Here is a 20,914-nt window from a genome sequence, read left to right as displayed (position 1 = left end):
ATCTCTAAAGTATCTATTTTTCCTATGTGTCAAAGTCAGATTGTCTAGAAAAGTAACAAGTCTCTTCAAAAAGCCACTTTTGGGGATAGTGGTGTTTAAATCCATAACTCTAAATATAAGCAATAGCAATAGTTATGATTGCGTTGCATGAAAATAATAAGCATAAACAATAAATTAGGAATAGGATACAAGCTATTGATATGCATTTGTGGTCAAACACACTCAGCATGCAGAAAAGGCCTTTAACAACCCAAAGAAAGGCACATGTCTCTGCAGGGGAGTGGGGTTTCTCATTTATTATGACAAATTAAAACCAGCGTTTAGATTATGATATTCTAAAGCTCACCGCGCTGCCTCGCTCTCTCCGTCCCACCCACAGCCCTCCCTCATCCTCTAAAATGATGCATGGATGGTCGGCCTGGTGTTGTCCTTGTGATGGATTAGAGCACTTTGGGGAAAATTTCAGTTCACGACCACCCTTGAAGAGAAGCTTAAGTAAAACTCTCTTTAATATTGTAATGGAGAATAGAGAGAGAGAGAGAGGGAAGCACCAAAAATGAAACCCCTTTAGATGATCTATGTAGGCTATATGAATCGCATGTAACTTTGAGAGGAGGATACGGGATGATTGATTTGCGGTTTTCCAGGTAGATTCACTGTATCCAGGAAAGAGTTGCAGATTAGGTCCGTCACAGTGTGGATTTCAGCTGATTTCTGTGGACAACGAGAAGTAATTATCACACTGAAGAGATATCAGATCACCTGCTGGTGTTTAATACACTTGGATGGCCTAACACCCACACATAGACCCTGATATTATTAAACCACTTCCTTAAGTAACCAGCGGCAATAAACAGATCAGATGTCCATTTATACATCAGTGCTCTTTAAAATATGATTAGACAAAATAGCCTAATGTCCAGTTAAGGTAGGCTATATAGAAATGTGAATAGTGTAGAATGAAATGACAAACAGAACGATTTTAAACCCACTACCATTGACTCCAATATGATAATGAGATTGTAATGATATGATAATTGTATGGTAATCTGGCAAGGTTATTCAGAAGGGGAGGGGAGGTTTCTGACGGAGCAACTGTCAAAATGTCACACGTTATAAACATTAAAAACAGAAACACTAACTGAAATACACATATTGAAGGATAACACTGGATGAGACGGCTTCTATAACTCATAATTAGACACTCAAATAATGCAAGTGGCTAATAAACGGTTACATTGTGATGATACAGTTGATAGAATTGTACAATGATAGCCTACTTACAGACAGGATCAAAATAAGAAGCATTATATAGCAAACATGCCAAGACTGGCATAAACTGGCAAATATACAGGACATAATAAGGCTTCACTGTCGAGGAATAAATATCGAGTTCTTCACAGTTTTTGGGGACGAGGGCTGGGAAATGTATGTGCAGTGCTGCTCTCTAGTGGTGAGTATTAGTAGTAGCGTCGACATCTACTTCCACTGAAGTTTGTTTCCCCCACAGAAGTTTTTTATTATTATAATTTTTTACACCAATTAGGCCTGCTACGACTGTCTCTCAACGTCGTATCCACCACAGCAATGACCCCTAAACGTACACATCAATATGTTGATACCACATGAGTAGCGTTTTTCCATTACTTCGCAGGTTTTTTAAGTGAGTATACTTTCCAAGGAAAAGTGTCAGCTTGAGATGAGACATAAAAGACGTGATGTTCAGGGTAAATATCCCTTATTTTTACTGTATTTTTTTCCCCAATTATGTAAAAAGATTGAACATATCATTAAGCTCATGATAAATAAAGAGAAAACCCTGTTAACTGATCTTCCTCCTTCCTTTGAATCCTTGCTGACCTGTTCTTATACCGTTCATTTAAATCGGCTAGGCATTCTGAATAAATGAAAAATGGATTGTTCAAATGAACTGGTAAAATGAAATGCAAATAGCAGGTTTCAAACAGAAGCTATATGGTTTATGTTGGCCTGTTTTGTCTTTATGTCTGATATTGTGACATTGTGTCTTTGGTCAGAGTGACTCAGCAGTGTATGGGACGATCAGTTGATGCGATTACAAACTTGATGTCATTGTGTGTGTGCATGTGTTAAATCAATTGCTGTTCTTCAGAGTAAGAAATATTTCTATACAACCATCAATGTAGCACTAGCATTTAGCCAATTTGGTAATCAATCAATCAATCAATCAATCCATCCATCCATCCATAAGCTGGATTCTGAGCCCTTCTTGTTCTTTCTGACAGTTTTACCTGATTCAATCCCTGATGATTGAAGCGGTGGAGGCCATCTCCAACTCCTCCATGTTGAAAAATCTCACATTTGGCTACAAGATCTAGACACCTGCTCTGATGTGACACTGCACTGCAACACTGATGTCTTCAATGACAAAAGTTCTGGTGGCAATTCAATGTTTTAGACTCTAATAGGAGAGTACCATTCAGAGGTTTCCATCACAATGGTGCGGTTTCTCATAGGGTTTATGCCACAGGTATGTTTTATTTAATGGTTTCAGAATGCCATATTTAAAAACTTTTTTCAATGTTCTTATTATGATCACAGATAAGTTATGGTTCAACAGCTGGGGTTTTGAGCAATAAAACCTGTTTTCCGATATTCAAGAGGACTGTGATGGATGATGACCACCAGGTATAACCACAGATGGAGATTTTGGATGCTACGCCACAGATCATCTTGAGGCGCACACCAAAATCCAAAAAATTACTGTTTTACTGTGTCGTGTTACCTGATTTTCTTGACTCAATGAAACTTTCAAACAAATCGAGAGCACCCCAAGAGTTAATGTCATTGTGTCCTTTGCCAAACCTCACCACATGTTTTCTTTGTTTGAGGAACTCACTCCCAGAGCATCTGGACGTTTCTGGATCGCTGGTGATAGTTGGGCTGAGTCAGTCGAAGTGCTAAACAACCTTCCCCTGAATGAGGTTGGATTCTTGGAATAAACATTTTTTCAGGATACTACTCTCATTTCATAAAGTACCTGAATAATCTTTATCTAAACCCAGATTCACATCCAAACAACACCATCCTGCAGCACTTACTAAGAGGCGAGTTAAAAAAAAAGCCCTGAAGAAATAAGGGTAACCCTGATGAAAGCTATATACCTTTGTTCAGTGTTTAGCATAGGGCTGGCTGTGAAGTCTGTCGCTAATGTTGTTAAAGACATCCGTTCCTGAAAAACCTGCTGTGGAGGCTTTGATATCCAACGCTCTGAAGTAGCCTAAGTAATCACCTCTGTTATTCTCGGTAAACTCAAATAACAAATATTCAAAAGCAAATATATTGTTATATTTTCCAGCTAAATGAGGCCTTGGCAAAACCTAGGTTTAATGATATGCATCAATTCAGCAAATCTGGAGAATTGGATACCTATGAGGTCAACATTTGGGAAGAGGCAATTTGGGATACCTCAGAAAGATGTGGTGACACTGTGACTGAAGACTGTGAAGCGCTGCATGATCAACAATAGCATGTGTTTCCTGAATGACGGATACAGAAATTGGGTGAAAAAACATCATCAGTAAGTGTCTGATACCAGATTTGATCTTATTCGAGAATTTCATTTTGTGTATTCCTATCATATATGGTAACTCTCCACCTACCTCTGGCAGAACATTAAATAAAATGCAACCACTTTTGTTTGCAACTGTGCTTTATTGCTCCTTTTGAAATGTTTTTAGGCAAAAACAGGGTTGACAAGTCTGTGGTTTTCCTGTGGAATTGGGAAACTTTTTAACTGTTGCCGCAGGTTGATTCCCCCCACATATTGTATAAATCATATTTGACTGGAATGCTTGTATTGAAATATTTTATATTCTAAATGATAAAACTGCAGCTAGATGTCAAGTTGCGTGATCACTATGATAGTGGTTTTAATTTTGCATAACATTGACTGGATATGTAATTTGGGGAAAGGCATATTTTGTGTTTGTGGTCATTGCGCTCGCTCATTGGCCATTGCTAGTTTTGTTGCGCAGACCTGGCAAGACACATAACACTGTTTAAGCAATAGCAGACACCATTATTCCACAAACACCATTCATTTATAGGTAAACATCTATTGAAGAGAAATCAATGGGTGCAGTAAAAGCCATTTACACATGACAGAACAAAATATGATACAATATTCCTTTTATAGGGCTCATTTCCATTTACTGGTAAAACTGGTCTACCTCTGTTGCAATTTGACCATTGTTTAAATAAATAAAAAGTTACTCTACTCTAGAATAATCTCCAGTCTGTGAGTTGTAAGTGAAATGTAGGCCTACAGCAAAGAAAGAAGATTAATGCTGCACACTCTATTTAGTGTGTTTACAGTAGTCTAACCAAGCAAACATCTGAATGAGAGTGTGTGTATGTGTAGACTTTGACTGTTCATTTGCCACTCATGCCAGTTTCTTGACTACACTGATTAGAAGCAGTATTCCTCAGCTGTCAGGCTGACTGAAAACAATCAAAGCCTCCATACCCCCAATCACCACAGCTCTCTCCCCGAGCGCCGCCGCCGCAATCAGCCGCTGATTAGGGAACCTGTCGCCCTTCTCCAGCCTGCAGCGGGGGTTAATTCCTGCGTCAGATGGTGTCGCAGAGGGCCACGCAGAGGGGAATGAGAACGTGAGCTGGATGATATTGGACGGATATAGCCGCCCTGTCAATCACTTGGGATTCACTGTAAAGGCTCAAAGACTCTCTTCATCTCTCTCTCCCCCTCCTCCAGGGCTGGGATAATCTATTTAAGCCAAATGTGTGGATGCACCAATTAAATCAGACACTGTTTGGAATTTTTTTGCCTATTTTCAACACCTGAAAGCAATCTGATAACATGGTTGGATAAATAATGCATTTACCTTGCGTTGCACATAGCATGTTGCATATTTTATTTCACCACTGATACTATTTTTCATTGCTACTTTTACATATTTATCTTTGGGTATTGTTTCTCCCATCTATCGGTTTTAGATTTTGAATATTTTAAAAATTAAGATTTCTCTTATTTTGTTCTATTTCATTTGGTCTCTCTGGAGCTGAAAGAAACAACACTTCATTGCCAGCAATCACTAAATTATCAATTTGATCAATTGACTTAATATCATCACATTAGACTTAGAGAATGCCTAGTCATAGTTATTATACTTGTGAATGGATACAATACTATTATTTTATTTATGATTACTTAATTTTTATTTTAAATGTATTTATCATATTTCTTAATGCAATCTTTCTCTGCACTGCGGGACTTTTATGATGTGCTTTTGATTCATATTTCATTAAATAATTTATTAAATTTTCCAGGTTTATTTTGAATTGTGACGATGAAAATTTGAATTCTATACAATGATAATTAATAAACAATAAAATAAAAGTGTGCTTTTGTACCAGTGTTGTAATGGGACACTGGGCGGAGATGAGTGTATCTGCGCATGTGCGGATATGAGTCATTGTAAAGTTTCGTAGTTTAATCTCAGCTCAGTTGACAATCCGACCGTTTTTGGACTACCCAGAAGCGGAAAAATTCAACCGAGGTATGTTTTTGTTTCATAACATATTTACCAAAGTGGAGAAAGAGCCACTTAAGCGTTCGGTTAATGAAGGTAAGTTTGTCCAGCCGTTATACAGATGTTCTGTATACGCGTCACTCACAGCATGTCGATGTATGAGTTTAGTGGCACGTTTTTGTTTGTTTTGGTGTGTGTTTATAATAAGGTGCGTTTACATGCTAACATGAGTCTAACTAGATTTAGTTTAGTTGCTAGTTAGTAATAATGCTACCCGTTTTTGGCTTTATAAGTTACTCAACCAGCGTCTAGCTATGACAGTTCTGACATCAGCTGTCAGTTTGGCAACAGTAAGTTTCCACATCATAAAGAAGTTTTCAGTCATGCAAAGTGTTGCTAAACTATGGCATAACACTAATAGGCCTACACTATTCCCCGGTTTCACAGACAAGCCTAGTCTAGACTAAAATGCATGTTTGAACTGTCTTAACTAAATTGACATCTTAAAATATGTCGGTGCCATTGTTTTGTCTCAAGATGCACATTGTCTTTTTCTAAGGCATGTTTACAAAAACTATTGAAATGTACTAAATGAATTTAGGCTTAATCCTGGCTCTATCTAAGCTATGTCTGTGAAACCAGGCCTATGATAAGTTAATGTAACTGATCTTAAGAGAAGTAGAAAGTAACAGGTAGAATCATTCATCCTTACATTAGGAGAAATTATGTTTCTAAAATTAAATCTCTGCTGAAATGTGTTTTGCTTTCACATTGGTGGGATTTCAAAGTTCACTCAGACACATTGTAAACCAAAGAATTTCTCACTTCTGTCTTTGTTATTTGACACATACTGTAGGAGTGTGACTTGTTACTGTAAATTGTTTTGGAGGTAGCTACATTATATATTTTTTCATTTAGTAATTTTGTCTTGTTTTCCAGTACCAATATCTAAACATTCTTAAAATCAAGATACACTCTTATTTTGATTAAAACAAAACAAAAATTTAATTCAAAGGGAAAAACAAGATTTTTCTTACCTCACTGACAGATATTTTTCCTATTTTTAAGCATAAACTCACTTGATTTTGACTTAATATCTTAACTCTATTTCATTGTCTTGATTGTCTTGATTTTTTTTTTTTTTTTTTTTATGTTTTATGTAACACAATCTGTTTTGTTAATCTGTTTTTTTTTTTTCAGAGCCACTTCAGAGTGAGTAAAACTCTTATGCATGACCACCGGACAGTGAAAACGCAGAGCAGTATGTAATGAGATATGATTATATTCCATAATTTAAACATGAGTCACCTGACCAAGTTAATTTTTTTTTATCTAAAAGCAGAAGAGGATCTGTAGGAGGCTAGGAGCCCACAGACACAGGGTGGAGTGAAAAAGTGGTTAGACTATGATTATGCTATTTTGTGCAGTCAGCGGTTATATTATGATCCTGTCTTAAATAGCACATTCTTGTAGCATATAATGGCAGTAGCCTACATTGAATCATTGTGATATCAAATGACAACACAAGGTTCAAACGTTTATCATCAATACAGTCACCAGTAATCCACAATTTACAGCACTTTACAGTATTATCATGTTTACAAAGCCCTCCAAACCTTTTTTTTGGTGTGAATGGAACATAGTCATGTGATCTAGACCAAGGGGTTTTCAAATCTCAGGACAGGTTTGAAAACCCCTGATCCAGACCATTGTGTAATTCTGGTTTGTTTGCAATTTAAAGTTATAAAGGACTCCCCTTAGAGTTTGAACTGAAATGCATGTGATATTTCACGTCCTTGCACTGATTTGCCATTCACAACACTGAATGGAATCTCATGTGGCAGTACCAGTGATGGCATGACTGAGAATGAGATGGAAATGCTGTGATCTATTCATAGTGTAATAATATAGTTGGTATACTGTATATTAATTTTTAGAACTTTGTTTTCCGATTTACACCAGCTTACCTTCAAAATAGTGTTCGAAGCCAACCTGTAACGATCCACACTAGATGAAGTAATCTTCTCAATGTTCCTAGAAGAAAAAGCTCCTATTGTTCTGCTTTTTAATTTTGCTGCTCTACTGACTGGAATAGTTTACAGAAAATGTATGCATATATTTGTTTAATATTTTACAAAATTGGTCATTAGTGCTCTGAACAACTGCTGCTATTGTTTTAGATAGCTGAACTATCTAAACTTTTTTTTTTTACTAAAAATATTTTGTTGTGTGTTTTTGTATATGTCTCTGAATGTAATGTATGTACAGCAGTGGCCAAAATTCATGTCCGGACTTGGAAAATTGACATCTTCAACCTTTATTTAAATATTAATAGAAATGAGTTAAAATATTTGTAATCCTATTACATAGTTGTGTTTGGAGTCAATTGTTTTATTTGTAATAACGCAATGAAACTGTGGACATAATTTTTGGCCAGGCTGTCATACTAAGAAATTATGAACGCATGCAAAAACAAGAAAGAACCAATGAAATATTAATAACTGATTATGTTGTAGTCAATATATGCTTTTTCCTGTGAGCTTTTTTTTTTTTTCTATGATGATTTTTTTTTTTTTTGCAGAGTAAAATCAAACCTGTAGGAAACCTGTTTTTTGCCAAATAATTTTGTCAGATAAGTACCTTAACCAAGTTTAGTTTTTTGTTCTTCCCTCATATTTAATGATGGTTTAATGAAACTTTTAGGGTCATGAAAACAATTATACCCTCCGGACAAAATTGCAGGATGACGTTTCTTTCCCTGCCATGGGTCATTGTAAATAAGAAACGGACTTGTCTGTATAAATGAAGGAGAACAAACAAACAAATAATAGTCACCTGGGATGTTGATGGCATATGTGCCACCGAAACAGAGCTTTTCAGAGGCTGCAAAAAAAGCTGTTTGTGTGCCCTGAAAAGAAATCCTTGTATAATTTGTATCTGTTTCTCCTCCAGATGGCCTCCACGTGGTGGGGGCAGCTCTCCGTGCCGGTGGATAATGGCACTGCCCATGTGGACAACAGTAGCTGTTTCAGTGCCACGCAGAGCACTGTGCTGAAGGGGGTGAATTTCGGAGGTGTGCCCATCGTTCTGCTGCTCGATTTTATAGTCTTCCTGGTAAGTTATGTAGTAAGTTGGGATTCAATTGACTTGCGCTGTTAGCGCCATCCAATTACATCTGCACCAACCAATCAAACCACATAACGCTGTGTATCATCCTGCAGGTGCTGCTATTGGCCTTCACTGTGATTAGAAGGAGACTGTGGGATTATGGGAGACTCGCTCTTGTTACAGAGACTGAAGGGTACGTGACATGAAGGCAGTACTAGTTGCAACGGAAACATACAGTGCCATACTGTTACTCTAGAGAACATAGTATGTAAAAATGTATTGTGAAATGAAGCTTTAAACTAGCCAATATTAGTATTTGTAAAACATTATTATAAAACCATTGTTGCCGTTTCAGAGACTACAGTAAACGGCATTACCGTAGAATGACCTCATCCATATCCATTGAGGAGCCGGACTACGAGAAGGTGAGTTTAGAACACATCATCTTCATTATGACATAATTCATGACATCATCAACATCTTCCTCATTTCCTGTAGGGTTGCTGCTCTTGGGTCACCTTTATCGTCAATATGGAGTAAGTGCTGTTATGTTTATACCCGGAAAGCTTTTGCCTGTTGATATTGTCACTTATTCCTAATTTAAATAGGGAAGTGCACATGGGCCTTAATGAAATAAACGGAGAAGTGAAACTGATCTGTGTGTGTGTGTGTGCAGTGAGACTACAGTCCAGGAGAGATGTGGGGTGGATGCAGTACATTATCTGTCATTTCAGAAGCACTTGGTCACCCTGCTCTTGCTCATCTGTGTGCTGTCTGTGTCCGTCATCCTACCAGTCAACCTGTCCGGGGACCTGCTGGGTAGCTCGCTCATGCAATTACAAAAAAAATTCAATATGGTCTCAAGAATGCTTCATACAGTAGCTTGGCTATAAACCTGAGTGAGCTGCCTCACTGTTCACTGTCCAGAGAGGTACTCAGCTACTCTTTAAGGCAGGGATTTGACTAATAACAGAGATGCTGAATTAGAAAACTTAATAGGAGAAATAGGGTGACTGTAGTCCAAAATATGTTTTTGACATTTTTATATAAAAATGTCTATATTTGTGAATTTAATTAATATAATATGATGATTTATATATTTATTTAATATATATTTTTAAATTATAATATAGTATAATAATTTGTGATACTATTATTGATAGGACTTGAAAATGCTCATAGACAAGCTTGAAAAATACATTTCATTAAGCATGCTTTTATTTGTGATACTGCATTGTAATATTTTCTTACCGATTTGAAATATAAAATGTAATCATGACAGTGTTCTAGATTCTGTTCTTTCTTTTCTTTATTTATTCAAGATGAAAGGGCATTCATTTTTATATATTTTTAATATAATATAATGGTTGCAAAAATCTAATATTTGTCTTCAAAAATAATAAAATACTTGTTTTATTTATTTATTTAAAAAGCTGAATGAAGACAAACATATTTAATTTTTCTTGTATTGGATTGAATTGTTCTTTATTTTTGGACAACATTTTCTTTCTTTTCATATGGCATAATTTTGCTGCCTTCTGTTTGGGACAGGCACTGTTATTATGATGCCTAAATATGTTGGATTTTTTGGCCCCTCACCAGGTTTCGGAGGGTGGTAGTGGTTTATAATTTCACATAATGTCATCATATGAAATATTTAAAAATTCCTTTTCTTAGTCATATGTATCAGTCTCTGCTGAAGGTAAAAAGACTGACATATAACTGTGTTCCAGGCAATGATCCATACAGTTTCGGGAGAACCACCATAGGGAATCTTAAGCAGGGGTATGTACCGTATGTGTCTATGCACATATGACTGTAGGCATCTGTGTGTGTGTGTCTATTTGAACTGTATTTTATATGATGTCTTCGCAGGGATAAGCTGCTTTGGCTGCACACTGTATTTGCAGTTCTATATCTCATGATCACGGTGGCCCTGCTGAGACGCCACACCTCTAAAATGAAGGGAACCAAGAGAGAGATAGTAAGCCATCCTGACATTTCTTTCTCTCACACACACATACATACATGCTGGTTAGTGTCAGTCTAACCCTGGTTTATTTTTCCATAGGCCAGAAACACCCTGTTTGTGAGGTCTGTACCCACTGCAGCCAGCGATGAGAGTATAAAAACTCACTTTGTGTAAGTGGGATGACTTTTCCAATCTCTTCATTTTTAGCCATTTATCCAGACATCTTTTACTGTACATCACATCTCCATGCTATTGCTATTGGATCTCAAAGGCATGGTCAGCATTTGTTCAAGCACAGTAATGATTAACATTAGTTATGGATTATACTTAAATAATAATAATGATAGAATTTTGGCAGCAAATGGAATGTTCATTTGAGCGACGATTGGTTCAAACAATGGCTTGAGTTGGGTCAGTAGTACCTGTTTGTCTGAGCAACGGTAGACAGGGGATGTGTTTGAGAAAATTATCATTATTTTTGCAATTCTGCTTGGTGCCACTGATGCGGAAATCACTCAGTTAACTTTTAAGGTATTAACATGTCTTGATGTATATTTGTTTTCAGGGAGGCATACCCTACCTGTCAAGTGACTGAAGTTAACTTGTGTTATGATGTTGCTAAACTGATTGACCTGGACAGAAACAGGTGAGAATGACAATTTGACCAAATATTATTTGTAGTTGCCCAAATATCTTATAGGACATACTCTCACAGACAATAGTGTTATTTTAGTATCATTGAGATACAATTATATTTTTTATTTTTCATATTTTCCATTTTAAATTCTGTTGAAGTTAGTCATTTTGTTGTGTATTTTTGTCATTTAAATATGTAATAAATTTAGTTTTAGTTCTATCATGGCAATTCTCGGAAGAGTTTGACATGGTAATGGATATGGAAATGTTAATGTATTTATTCTTGGCAGAATAGATATGAATAGTTTAATCGTTATGAAAAGAAACCCTAATTTGAAATGACCATTAACTGGTTCATAACATTATTTTACCGTTCTGTTTAATATTTTAATTTGGCAGTCACCCAATCATGAATTTAAATGATGCATTTTGTTCATGCATCATGTTCTCAACTTCTTACAGGTTACAAAGCTGATTGTGTGTGGGTGCTCAGTTTTGCATGTTGTTTAATACATTTGGCAAAAATCTACTATGATTACTATGATTAGACGGGCAAATACCAGACTGACTCTCTTCTCAGTTCCTCAAATACATAAAACATTAGCCATTGCAAACTTTGTGAAGAACCAGTTTCAAAGAACCAGTTCTTTATTTACCCTTGCACTGCAAACAAGCAGAGACTGTCTCAAAATTGTGCAGCACTTCATTCACGATTGAAGCAGATGGAGCTATACCGTATGAGGTTTTGACAACAGTTTGAGGATCTGCCGGAGTTACGGGGTTTGATCACAAGCTCTAGTATACAGTTCTGTTCAAGTTCTGGTATAAAGTATTGACAAAAAAAAAAATCGAACCATTTTCGGAACTGTAATGTAAAAATACTGATTCTGCTCAGAGTAAACAGATTTTTTTTAAGCCCTTATTGCGGCTGCTGTTGATTATTGTGCTGCTGCAGAGCAAGTACAGAGACTTCTGCTTCTGCCAATCCATACATGACTACACGCTGCTGTGAGCATCTACTGCTGCTGCACAAATAGCATAAATGAAATTACCTGTAGCAGATCTATACAGGGGGAGGTGGAGGGTTTCAGAGGAACTGCAAACACTGACCAACTATTTAAATGTTAAGCAGCAAGCTCATTGGCCGCAGATGAAACTGAAACCAATCAGCTTGTGCCATGTAGTAAATTATGTAATTGTTAGAAGATCGCGTAAGGATCCATCAGCCTGCTCCATCTAGAGTTACATGACAGAACTTCTTGGTATTTATTTTACTACATCAAGTTAAACTAAATGAAAATTGGCGAGGCTTCTTTTGCTACTAGCTTTTAGATTTTATTAAATGGTTTTATTTTAGTCAAATGTAATAACCCTGGTGTATGATCATTAATATTTTAGTATTATATTAAAAGTTCTAGCATTAACTTTTTGGTTTGTGTATTTTTGTTGTTGTAATATTTTGTAACAGAAAACGGGCAGAAAACAACCTGCAGCATTACCGTAAGATACTCGATCGCCAGGGACAACGTGAGCTCATCAACCCGCGCCCATGCAGCCACCTGTGCTGCTGCTGCCACTGTGAGGGGTGTGAAAAGGTGAGTACGACCATCATTAGCAGTGGCCTTGTTTTGACCAAGATTTGGGCATCTAAATAATGTGTGTGTTTGTGTGTAGGTTGATGCTATAGATTTCTACAGCTCACAAGAAGCTGCTCTGCTTGAGGAGGAAGATAAACTAAAGCTGAGTAGGCTGTATCCTCTGGGCATGGCATTTGTCACCCTGCAAAATGAGTACATGGCCGCTTAGTAAGTGATTCACACTCAGACTCAACTGCAAACCTATTTAAAGAAACTATGCACAATAATTATGCTGGCTTATAAGTTTGTTTTAGATTGTTTTTACCAGAATATAAGGCAGAATGATTTACGATTATCTCCATGAAAATAATCCCTAAGATCGTGGATCGGTTCAAAGAAATCTTGTTTATGAATATAATTTTAGACAGAAGCATTTTCTTGTATTTTCCAGTATAATTTCAGCTCACGTGGGTTTTAAACGTATGTCCTTTGTCTTTCCTGACAGTATTCTGAAAGATTTCAATGCTCTAGAGTGTGGAGGCGGGGCAAGGGGTGTGGCCGGAGAAGAAATGGGTGTGGGAATCAAGTGTGGGTGTGGCCGAGAGCCTCAGCCGTCCTCTAAGAGTGCAGAGCTGAGTGTGCACAAATGGAAAGTGTATTACGCTCCTCATCCTCATAATATTTACTGGTATGTCCTATTATGCCTTTTTTGAAACAAGATCTTTAATATTACAACCTGCTTGTTATAGACAATATAATACCAATTCACAATTGTGCTTATCATAATCTCACCTTCTGTCTCTTTCAGGGAGAATTTGTCATTACGTGGGTGGCGTTGGTGGCTACGCTGTGTGCTTCTGAATGTTGCACTCTTCTTCCTCCTCTTCTTCCTCACAACACCCTCCATCATCATCACCACCATGGACAAGTTTAATGTCACCAAGCCCATTCACTATCTGAACGTATGTGACTGAACACAGCACTTATAATGATGTGTGCACATGGATGGAGTTCAGTGGTGTGAAGACTGTTTGTTGTTTTTGTAGAGTGCCGTTATCAGCCAGTTCTTCCCCACTCTTCTACTGTGGACCTTCTCTGCCCTGTTGCCCACTATAGTGTATTACTCTACACTGGCAGAATCTCACTGGACCAGGTAGACATCAACACAGAAACACACACTCAAAGTCAAACATGTTCACTCAATAATGCATGCATGTCTGTCTGTGTAGGTCTAGTGAGAATATGAGCATGATGTACAAGCTCTACACATTTCTGATCTTCATGGTGTTGATTTTGCCGTCACTGGGCCTCACCAGGTAAGAGCTCTTTAAATCTTTCTCCACATTTCTATACACACACTTTTACTGTAAACTAAACTAGGTTGAGGGTTAGGGCTGCACAATTAATTAATTGTGAAATGTGATGATTGATTGACATGATTGAAATTATTTAATAAAAGGGGCTATATGTAAGAATTTTCATGTAATGAAAATTAAAAAAACGAGACTTCCCTGACTTCCTAGGTTGTCTAATGAAAGTCTGTAGACTGATTTTTATGTGAAGGACTTCCTGGGAACATTTGCGTGCCATGCACTCCCGGGAGCCTCCCTACCGTTCAATGACACATGGAATGAATGTTTATACAATGTTTAAGATAATGAGCTGTACTATGTTCTAAGGAAGAAAGCAAATAATTTAGTTAGTTAGTTCTAAGCAAACAATGAAAAATAATTTCACTTTGAGTATTTCGGGGTATTGATTCATGTTCAGTCACTTGCACGTTATGTGTGCATGAGTGCGAGCACGATGGTTTGCTGCAGTTCACTTAATGGCCACCTGTGTCGCTAATGACAAGGGTTTCTGAATTCTGCATATAGCCCCTTTAAATAAGCATATGAGCAACCTTTTTCAGAGTGAAGCGCAACACTGTTCATTTACATGTGAGCAGCTCATGATTCAGTGTTTTCAAATTACTATTATTATTTATTATTGTTATTTTAATTAATATTATTATTATTATTAGTAGTAGTAATATTAGGATTATTAGTTTTCCTAAATACTTTTTTTTCACAGTGAAATAGTTCAATATTAATATTACCAATTTTGTTTAATATTTATTTTATTATTATTACAATCATATTGACATATAATCACAATTTTTTTGCCAAATTTTGCAGCCCTACAAGCACAGCAAACATGAGCTTATAACGTGGAGCTTTAATACAAATTTAATAGTTTGCTCTGTTGTGGATTAGTCGGTTTTATTGTTAACCTTGTCCTAAAAAACAGCAACCACATGTGATCAATGGGCTAAATTTAACCCACAATGAAATGACCATAAATCAGACCATCTTGATTAGTGTATAGTGGGTCTAAAATGTTCCCAAAGTGAGCATGTATAGTATACAGATGTGCTCTCTTTCCACTCAGTCTGGACGTGTTTTTCCGCTGGTTGTTTGATAAGGAGTCTGTGGGAAAGCTGAGGTTTGAGTGAGTATACTTGTGATTTTATTCGCTCAAATCAGAATGATTTACTCGTTTTGTGGCATGCACCTAAAAAACAATGGCTTGGCTTCCCGGCTCCTCTCTTTGTCTGTCTCAGGTGTGTGTTTTTACCTGATCAGGGGGCGTTCTTTGTAAATTACGTGATCACAGCGGCTCTGGTGGGCACAGGCATGGAGCTGCTGCGGTTGCCAGGGTTACTGCTCTACATCGTGCGTCTGGGACTCGCACATTCGGCTGCTGAGAGGAAATATGTTAAACAGGTTGCTCTGACTTTCGATCTTTCACAAATTATTTGGAACTTTTTCTATCCATTTTAGTATTAAGTTGTTTGCTTAAAGTATCCTGGTCTCTTTTCAAAATATAATGTTACAAGATCTTTGTGTGTTGAGTATTTAATTATTTTTCAATTGTTCTTATGAAACCAAAGTGTCATAAAAAAAAATAAAGAAGTATTTTTAACCATCCGTATTTTTTATTGATTATTATACTTTAATTTGAATTGAGCATTGACATTACCAATAAGCTGTATAGGCATTAGGTAGAAAATAAGCCGGATTATCCCTTGAAACTGATTTGAATAGAATTTACAGGAATGTGTTTCTGATCCACTTGTAATCTTGTCTCTGCAGAATCAGGCGTACGAGTTTCAGTACGGCGCAATGTACGGATGGACTCTGTGTGTGTTCACGGTCATCATGGCGTACAGCATCACCTGCCCTGTCATCGTCCCTTTCGGTCTGATTTCTTTTCTCAAGGCCTTGTACACATTATTAGTGTGTGTAACATTACATTAACATAGTCAATTGCAGGTCTGCTGTACTTGTTGCTGAAACACCTGGTGGACAAACACAACCTGTACTTCGCTTACCTGCCCGCCCGCCTTGACCGGCAAGTTCACCTGGGAGCTGTCAATCAAGCGTTGGCTGCACCAATCATATGCCTGATGTGGCTTTATTTTTTCTCTGTGCTCAGGACAGGTAACGTCCACTAGTTGGCTGATTAAATCAGTGTTTTTCAGGCATTTTGTTTATTGTATTATTTTATTTGATTCATAGTGTGTGTTTTATATGTTGACTTCTCACAGGCTTCATGGCAGTCACGTCACTGTTCACACTAGTGGTTCTGTGCGTCACCATCTTTATCTGTATAAGCTACACTTGCTTTGGACACTTCAAATACCTCAGTCCCCACAACTACAACGTAAGCTGCATTGTTCTGTATCAGAGTTTTGTCCGACTTTACAATGCCACTATTGTTATAATTGTACCATAATTTAATAGGTATGATTTAACCACCCCAATTTAAATCATGATAATTTAAACCGCTTACACACACACACACACACACACACACACACACACACGCAAAATTCCTCTACTACATTTCAACTCTTCTCTGTTTCCAAATCCAGATTTCTTATGAAACTGGCATTGTACGCATAAATATAGTTGGCTATATATGTATTGCCTATGATCCTCTACTGTAAGTCGCTTTGGATAAAAGCATCTGCTAAATGCATAAATGTAATTGTGTATGTCTGTGATTCAGATTAAGGAGGAAGATGAAGACACTGCATCAACATGCTCATCTGCTTCGGCAAGTTTCACATTTTTACAATAAACATTCACACATTTTGTTTTCAATTGATAGATTTCGTAATGACCAAAATCTCTCTCTCCATCTTTCTTACTCTACGTAGGCGTATCTTCCTAAAGTTCTGAACCCAGACGCGTCGTCCGAGTCGTCTGATGAGTGCAGCACTCGGCAATCCTACGGCACGACAGACACAAGCCCACCCTTCCTCAGCACTGAGGAAGACTGTCCAGACTCTATCTAACAACAATTATCAGTCTACATGTAGACTGATCCAACTGCCTTTTGGAGGAAATGGTTCTTGCCATATTGGCGGTTGGAGGTCAGTGTGGAGATGGAGGGGAAATACTTTTGAAAAACAATCACTCTCAAGCTTTTTTCATTGTTTTTTTTTTCATACACACTAAGAACAATGAGGAACATTTAATCATAAACTGCCATATAACAAATGCAAAAGAGCTTTTTGGGAATCCATTTCTTCTCACCAAAGAAAAAACTCTTTTCTAAATTGCCACTCAAACACGCTGTCCATACATTTCTACATTACAAAAGCAACTTCGCCAATGAGCACTTGCCAAGGAGTACAAATATATAACTTGAGCATATCAAAGCGCACATGAACACTTGAATCATGGCACTTGTGCCTTGTTGGAAACAACTTAACACACTTTATAACTGTAATTTGTGTGTGTAAATTAGTGTGTGCGTGCGTGCGTGAGAGAGAGAGAGAGAGAGAGAGAGAGAGAGAGTAGAGTGTGCTTACATATTGATTGTCATTCTTAATGTTTTATGTTTAAAGCTAAGATTTATATACATATGTTAATATATTTGATATATTGAGCTCATGGCTCAGTGGCCTTTTCATTGGTCATTCTATAATTTAGGGTACAATTCACATCAGCAAACAAGTGTAAAAACAATATGCTTTCTCAATAAAACAGCTATTGGTTTCAGTTTATATATTTGTATTAGTTTTTATATTTTATAAGTTATTTTTGCAAAGCTTGATCATTAAACACCATTTTGATATTACAAAAAACAAGGTTTTCCCTGGCGACGAGTTTGTCAACTATATAACAAACAAACTATATGCCACTATGTACACTGGTTAAGTGCTACACTTCAAATTACTTAAATATTAAATGTTTTTGGTCTAGTCTGCCATATGTACAGAGATTATTTGAACATACTTTTAAGAATTTCTCTAAGAAAAACTCCAGTTCATGTGGATGTAACTATACCCTGAAATAATATCAAAAGCAGCAGTCTAAATATTTAAAATGTAAAAAATCTGTCAAAACATAGTTGACAATGACATTATGCCTCATAGTTTCAATGGCAGGCCTTGTATGGCCAACCAAATGTTTTTCTTGATCAGGTTAACCTAACATTTTAATATTTATTTGAAATAAAATCAAATATAGAAATATAGAAAATTATAACCGCGTACTCAACATAGTTGACACTGACAGGCAATTCATATACTCCTTGATAATAGGTAATTGGAGATAATGTGTATACAAAATTAAGAGGATATTTACCATAATGTGTTCAAAATATCTACAGCAGAAGAAAAGGACATCACATGATGCTGGTCACATGGTTTTGGGATAACCATTTTTTAGTTATCAGGGGGTGTTTAGGTAGTAACATAGTTGACATAATATTTGCGGACATTAATAAAATTAATATATTTTCTTATTTGAAGGAAAATTAAATTAAACTCAATCTATTTTTCTAAGGTATTTAGATTGTAGAATTTTTTTTAAACTCAATCTATTTTTCTAAGGTGTTTAGATTGTAGAAATAAATTTAATTTGGATGAAAATTATTTTCTATCCATTATTTTGAACTCGAGACCCACTCAAATGTGGACATTGCAAACACTGTAATTTAAGGGATACAAAAACAATTTCAAGCAAACTGAAAAACTGGATGCATAAAATATTGGTGTGAGATTATAGTCTCTTAATGGACACAATATGAAATGTCACGAAAATTTCCACGAAAAAAATATAATTATCATCAGAGGACATGAAATGTACCCTAAATTGTATAATGACCCATTTTTTGTGTGTGTTCTTGTGTATATATGGTTTATGAGGACACAAATTTGCATAATGACATGGGTATTTCAACGTAAACATGGTTTATGGTTTACTTCCTGGGACCCCATAAATTGTGTGTGTCTTAAAGAATGAGTAGAATGTATTTGGCTGATAAGTGGCTTTTTGAAGGCTTCATCACTAGGTGGCACTGTTGCTTTCTGATTGTTCTTGGACTTCTCAGAGCAGTGGTGTCAATTACTAGAGAAAAAAAAAACAATTATGTAAAGATTGAATTTACAGTAAGGCAGTTAGAATAAAGCAAACAGGGCAATGCATAAACCTTAAAATAAAACACTGCTTTGAAAGTATAGCCTCAATACTAGCATTCATGAGACTAGCGTGATAATATATCGCTTGCTATGTAAAGTTCAACTTAAGTGTCCTGATCACATAATGCCTGTAAACCCGGTAACTTTTGCATGATATCTGCAAGTATACCAGAAATGGACTGTTTACATGGAGCAAATTCTAGTTGCAGGAATTGCAGTTAACTAGAAATGAATTACCAAGAAAAGTGTTCCTACGTCAAAGGACTATTTAGAAAACACTGATCAAATAAGAAACAGGGCTTTGCTAAAAAAAAGTTATATTTCTCCTTACTGTAATGCAATGGGAAGATATTGTGTACATGAAGAGAAACTGTTGATAAACTTCCTGTGCATGTGTTTTAGTTCTGTATTAATTATATGATTGTAACAGAAACGAATTGCAGTGTCTGATCATTTAAACGGCTCAACCTCTGTACACTGAGTCTCATAGTCTTAAGCTTTAGATTTTCCTGGAAATGGATGAATGAACGTCCTCTAAACACGCACTTGACATTTCTCCTGACTGCGGTTTTCAGCTCATTAGTCAGGATAGAGCAAAATCGTCTTACTTTAACACCATTAGCAGCCCACAAACTCTGGGGCCGGAGTGACCTGCTACAAACGCCAGGATCAGCGTTCAGAACTCCAGAAGAACAGAAACTGATATAATGACTGTCATTTTTTTTTTTTTTTTTTAGGCAATAACAGACAATAGTGAAGATCTCTTCCAGTGTTTTTCCAGTCAGCTTATAAAGCAGGGTACCATCATGTTGACAGCTGGGGTTCACTTTTAGGTGGCCAAATATTTTATTGCACATACAAAAATCTAAACTTTGGAAGCAAGTTAAGCTTAAGCTTTAGCTTTGTTGAAGTCAGCATTAAATGGAAGTTTGTGATAGTCTTTTATTCCCAATTGTGATGTATGTTCGAGTGAAACGGCTTCTCGAATAAGAAAAATATATGGTGGGACTTGATTCTGTCCATGTGGGTTTGATTGGATGGTTGTGGTTTGCTATTGGTCAATCTTATGTGAGTGACCGATTGCCCCGCTCTCACGCCAGTAAAAACGTCATCAGAAGTGAAGAGATGGGCACATGAATTTATAAAAAATGTGTATGGACAAATAATTTATAATCAACATTTTATAATCAACATAGCAAGATTCCATAATACAGTAAGAATAGTCAATTTTGATAACACGATTTTTTTCCTGAATGTGTGTATTTGGGTGTGTAATAGATCTTTATACACAACACTTTTAAATCAAACATCACAGATCTTACACTACAGGTCACATTTTGGTGTAAAACCACATGTGCACAATCATGTAGTTTTACAACTTCAATTCATTCTGTGAGAGCTAGAAATAACAGCATTTACAGTCTTTGACACCGTGATAAACTCTAATAGACGCAAATGCCCATATACAACTTCAGACAAAAGATGCATTTGTATCAAATAAAGCATGTCAGTAATTATTTATATGGACTGAAACCTGCCGAGAGCAGGTCAAGTTTCACTGAATGGTGTTTGCTGGGAGCCTCAAGGTGGCAAAACTCCCAGACCAATGCAT

The 20,914-nt window shown here is 36.6% G+C and overlaps 1 protein-coding gene, 1 long non-coding RNA gene and 1 pseudogene across 4 annotated transcripts; 2 read left to right on the top strand and 1 right to left on the bottom strand.

Moving 5' to 3' along the window:
* Nucleotides 1–391: 391 nt before the first annotated feature.
* LOC307003509 lies at nucleotides 392–1,391 on the bottom strand. The gene is made up of 3 exons (XR_013798731.1): nucleotides 1,285–1,391; nucleotides 622–714; nucleotides 392–478 (listed from the first exon to the last, which is right to left on the bottom strand). It is a non-coding gene; the product is annotated as an uncharacterized lncRNA (long non-coding RNA).
* An 894-nt stretch (nucleotides 1,392–2,285) lies between these two features.
* Nucleotides 2,286–3,109, top strand: LOC307004034 (G-protein coupled receptor family C group 6 member A-like; annotated as a pseudogene). The gene is made up of 4 exons: nucleotides 2,286–2,411; nucleotides 2,496–2,509; nucleotides 2,581–2,667; nucleotides 2,805–3,109. The product of its transcript is annotated as a G-protein coupled receptor family C group 6 member A-like (transcript).
* Nucleotides 3,110–5,425: 2,316 nt separating this feature from the next.
* On the top strand, nucleotides 5,426–19,735 carry tmem63a (transmembrane protein 63A). 2 transcript variants are annotated; one of them, XM_079622794.1, is made up of 24 exons: nucleotides 5,426–5,561; nucleotides 6,735–6,795; nucleotides 8,487–8,648; nucleotides 8,756–8,835; nucleotides 8,998–9,067; nucleotides 9,141–9,178; nucleotides 9,319–9,461; nucleotides 10,376–10,427; nucleotides 10,518–10,626; nucleotides 10,714–10,784; nucleotides 11,180–11,260; nucleotides 12,719–12,845; nucleotides 12,925–13,055; nucleotides 13,333–13,515; nucleotides 13,636–13,789; nucleotides 13,874–13,980; nucleotides 14,057–14,143; nucleotides 15,258–15,317; nucleotides 15,430–15,592; nucleotides 15,962–16,067; nucleotides 16,142–16,309; nucleotides 16,417–16,532; nucleotides 16,881–16,928; nucleotides 17,032–19,735. In XM_079622794.1, the coding sequence occupies exons 3-24, from the start codon at nucleotides 8,487–8,489 to the stop codon at nucleotides 17,167–17,169; spliced, it is 2,394 nt and encodes a 797-aa protein (XP_079478920.1). In that variant the 5' UTR covers nucleotides 5,426–5,561; nucleotides 6,735–6,795; the 3' UTR covers nucleotides 17,170–19,735. The 2 variants fall into 2 exon arrangements, with proteins under 2 accessions (XP_079478920.1, XP_079478921.1); XM_079622795.1 differs by lacking the exon at nucleotides 6,735–6,795 and having other exon boundaries at nucleotides 17,032–19,732.
* Nucleotides 19,736–20,914: the final 1,179 nt, after the last annotated feature.

Source organism: Phoxinus phoxinus (genome assembly GCF_949152265.1).
Source record: "Phoxinus phoxinus genome assembly, chromosome: 9".
Lineage (NCBI taxonomy): Eukaryota > Metazoa > Chordata > Actinopteri > Cypriniformes > Leuciscidae > Phoxinus > Phoxinus phoxinus.
The sequence above is the reverse complement of the archived record's forward strand: the minus strand, read 5'-3'. Positions and strand labels throughout refer to the sequence as shown.